Raw genomic sequence first — 4,567 nt, 5'->3', positions numbered from 1 at the left:
CCAAACAAATTCCAAAGAAATACACCTTAATCAAACATCAAAGTTAGCCTAAGTGAAGAAGAGAGTCTCTATAGTGTTGTGGTGTGATTAAGGGTTATTTTGAGCTACACCAGCTGGGGATTTCAAGTTGTATCTACTACCTAAGGTATGTAAATCATGTTCTTGGTTGCTCTTGAGGTTAATCATGTGTTGTTTGAGTTGTTTGAGTTAAAATCTTCAAGATAGTAATTGACACGGCATAGGAATCATTATCTTTTTTTTGTGGGCTGTATTGAGGCTATATATATGGTTTGTTGTGGCTGGAAATTGTTATAAATAGTTTGATTATGTTGTGGCTACTGTTTTTAAGCTTATGTATGTGCTAATTCAGTGGATTGAAGAAGATAACATGAAAAATAAGAGGTTGCCGATAAAGGTTAAGGTGCTAGGCGTGTGGACTATTTTTGAAGATTATTCTTAGGATGTTTTGGGATGAAAATGATATGGTAAGCATAAGTATGATGTTATATAAGTTGTAGGTAGATTCATGGAAAAGGAATTGGATTAAATTATATTTTGTTAATTGTAAATCGAGCTTGCCGCTCAAAATGGTTGTTGAAGTAATCAGAGAGATTATGGTGAATTATATTGTTGTTGTTTGGGCTGTTTGGTAACTTTTAATAACTTAGGGGATGTAGTAAAAACATGGGAGGTACTGTCCATTTTCTTGTAGAATATTGGTTTTGAAATATGAGAGTTACAATGCTTATATGATGACGACGAAGTCGGGTTACTCATTGTAGACGTAAGAAGATCATATTGAGCTTGGTTGACGATTGGAGAGAAGATTGCAAAGGTATGTTAAGGCTATCCCTTCTTTCCTTTTGGCATGTACGCAACTTTCACAAATGATTCTATTCTTAAAAGTACTAGGGTTGTTGTTCTTGATTCCCCATGTGTCCTATTATTCTATCATCTGTTCATGGGTCTCAGAAAATACGTAAGTTGATAAAGTTTATTTCATGATATTAACCGAATGCATATTGATCTTATGACATTCCGAGAGATCTTACTGACTTACTTCATTATGCATTGTATTCATCTATACATGTACATTGACCCATAACCAGATGACGTTATATACGAATATATTATATGTATATGGGATATGGGAAAAGGTTATGGCGTTATATATGCACCACCACTTGATCAGCTGGTATACGTTGATGATTTCGCCCACAGTGGCTGAGATGATATGATGGGATGCCCTCAGAGGCTCGACATTATACACACATGTACGCATATACCTATGCATGGTATGGCATTTATACATACATGTATGACATTATAATTTTTTCATGATTTACAGAGTTATTCAGAATTAAAGGTTGAGTTCTTTACTCCATGTTTCTTTTATGTCTTTTATATACTACTATCATGCCTTACATACTCGGTACTTTATTTGTACTGACGTCCCTTTTTGCTTGGGGACGCTGCGTTTCATGCCCGCAGGTCCCGGTAGACAGGTTGAGAGTCCTCCTAATAGGCTATCAGCTCAGCAGAAGTTGTTGGTGCACTCCACTTACTTCGGAGTTGCCTATCTGGTCAGTATGATTTAGACATGTATTGATTGGTATGGCGGGGCCATATCTTGAACTTTATGACATTTATGTACTCGTAGAGGCTTGTAGACAGATGTTATTTATATAGATACTTGTATGGCCTTGATAGGCCTATGTATTGAGTATACAAATGATTTTGTCGGCCTTATAGGTCCGTATGTCACATGTATAAATTTCTATATCATGTTGGGTTGTCATATGTCTAGTATTCCCTTTTATTTTATTCTGGTTATCTCATGACACCCCTTCTGGCCCATTTACCCATGATGGTATGATAAGAAAGATATTTTACGTTGGTATTCGGTTGAGTAAGGCACTGGGTGCCCGTCACGGCCCTACGGTTTGGGTCGTGACAACAATATTTGTGACTGTGCAGGTTTTTGATAAAAAATCCACTTTGTTTACTTTGTCGCTGATTTGAGAGACACTCAGTAGGCTATATTTCAAGCCATTCACATAGTACACATTCTCAATTGAATGAGTGAGCGTCTTCCCAATTCTTCCTACTCCTAGAATGTATCCCTTTTTGACATTGCCAAAGGACACACTCCCTCCTTGCAGGGCTTTGAGTGAAAGGAAATCATCGATGCTTCTAGTCATATGCTTAGAGCAGCCTATCCATATAACATTTTTGGTTGCTTCCTTTTAGTGCTCCCTGCACAAGAAATTCAAGGATTAGACTTAGGAACCCAAACAAGTTTGGGTCCCTTGTAGTGAGGGAAAGGGCGAATTAATCTTCTTTTTGTCCAAGCAGGCAACACATATTTCTTAATGGAGGAACCAGGTTCTTAGCAGTAGTTACCTTTTCAACAAAAATCTTGTTTTTATGTTGGGACTAAATTCTAGCCTTACAGTTTTCTTTAAAGTGTCCAGTGTTGCCACAATGATTGCAAAGCCAGTTATCAGGGACAGTAACATGCTTGCTATGTTGATTGTATGGAGTCATTTCCTTTTGGAACCCGACTCCCTGCCTGTTCCCAGCATTGCTTGTATACATGGCAGTGATTGTATTAGAGGACCAGGTCCATTTTAGAAATTTTTTAGGTCATTTTTAACTGTGCCTAGATCTTCTTGAAGTTGTTTGTTTCTTTCAAGTTCAGCACACAGACTAGATTTCACATATTTGAGTTCATTTTCAAGCTTAATGTGTGCCTCACTTGCAACTTCCTTTCCCTTTTGGCTATTCCCGGAATTGTTTTCCCTTTTTAGTTCCTCAATTGTTTCTTTTAGATCCACAACTACTACTAACAGGTTATCTCTCTTATGTTCTAAGTTTTCAATTTTCTCAGTCAGAACATCTTTTTCTTTCTTTATAACCTTAATGGTTTCTTTTAGGCTATGACTACCAGATTATCTCTCTCAAGTTCTACATCTCCTAGTTCTACAGTTAACGTATTTTTATCATTTATAAAACTATGATAAGCATCAATTAAAATATTTGCCAAAGATATAAGCTTCTTGTGAGAATAAGACTTCAAATTTCTTTGAACGTCTAGAAAGTTTACCTCATCATCATCGTTAGATTTTTCCATCAGGGCAAAGATAGAGTCATATTCAGCTTCTTTACTTTCAAATGCCATCATGGAGGTGTCACCTTATTCATCATCTTCTCCAGATTCGCTTGAAGAATCTCCCTATGTAGCAAGAGCTTGTTTCACAACATTATCAGCGTTATCTTTTCTCTTAAATCTTTTGTCAGGAACCGGGTTCCTCTTGACTATTTTGTCTGTGTTGTGCTTGTACTAGTCTTTCTTGAGGAGAGGACAATCCTTGATGAAGTGTCCTGGATTCCCATATTTATGACACAAGTCATAACCTCTTGGCTTACTGGAACTTCCCCTTTTTGGAATGCCTCTATTCATAGGAACCATTTTCTGAAATCGCTTTGTCAGGTAGGCCATATCAGCATCCTCACCACTTGAGTCATTGTTGTATGCCTGGAGGACTAAGTTATTCTCCTTTTGGGGCTCTCTTCTTTCATGATCTTTCTTCTTCTTTATTTTATAAGTCTTCAGATTACTAATGAGTTCATCAATCGTCAACTTTTGCAGATCCTTTACCTCTGTGATAGCATTTACTTTGCTTTCCCAGGAACCAGACAATACGTTGAGTATTTTCCAAACAAGTTTGTTCCTTGGAATGATCTCTCCTAGAGAGTGGAGCTCGTTGATGATAGAGGTGAATCGAGTGTACATGTTCTGAATGGACTCATCATCCTTCATCCTGAAGTGTTCATACTCAGTGGTGAGCATGTTGATCTTTGACTGCTTGACTTGAGTTGTTCCCTCATATGCTGTTTGGAGAGCTTCCCAGATCTCCTTGGCAGATTGACAGGCAGAGATTCTGTTGTACTCATCTAGTCCAATACCATAAACGAGGATCTTTTTTGCTCGAAAATTCTTCTCTATGGCTTTTTGATCAACATCGTTGTATTCCTTCCTTGTCTTTGGAACTGTTACTACTAGCTCGCCAATAGTTTTCATGGGGATGGTCCATCGCAAATAATATCTCAGAGCTATGAATCTTCAGCCATAATAAAATCATGCATCTTTGCCTTTCACCATCCGTAGTATTGTCCATTGAATCTTGGTGGTCTGTAGGTTGATTGACCTTCTTCAAAGTTTTGTGGAGCAACCATTTGGATCCTTTCTAGGTGTTAGCATGATAGAAAGAACCTGCTCTAATACCAATTAATGGAAGCTTAGGATCCACCAAACTATATAGAGAACCTGGTTCTCTATCAGATCCCACAGAACATACACAATAAGAGATAAGTAAAAGACATAGTAGAGTTTTACATAGAAAACTCCCAATTCATTGGATTAAAAACCACGACCTACACTCGTAGGATTTTAACTTTATTAATCGAGCAACTTTAGATTACAACCTATTGTAAGAAATTAAATTCTTAATCCCTTACTCACTTGTAATACCTCTATTACAATCCTTTTTATAATAACTCTATT

The 4,567-nt window shown here is 37.2% G+C and overlaps 1 protein-coding gene across 1 annotated transcript; it reads right to left on the bottom strand.

The window, feature by feature from the left end:
* Positions 1 to 3,343: 3,343 nt before the first annotated feature.
* On the bottom strand, positions 3,344 to 4,084 carry LOC142172022 (uncharacterized). The gene has a single exon (XM_075235774.1). It carries the CDS (start codon positions 4,082 to 4,084, stop codon positions 3,344 to 3,346), a length of 741 nt encoding a protein of 246 aa, XP_075091875.1.
* Between the last annotated feature and the right edge of the window lie 483 nt (positions 4,085 to 4,567).

This window comes from Nicotiana tabacum, chromosome 17 (assembly GCF_000715075.1).
Source record: "Nicotiana tabacum cultivar K326 chromosome 17, ASM71507v2, whole genome shotgun sequence".
NCBI classification, from domain to species: domain Eukaryota; kingdom Viridiplantae; phylum Streptophyta; class Magnoliopsida; order Solanales; family Solanaceae; genus Nicotiana; species Nicotiana tabacum.
Note: the sequence above shows the minus strand (reverse complement) of the source record. Positions and strands in the feature narration are given on the sequence as shown.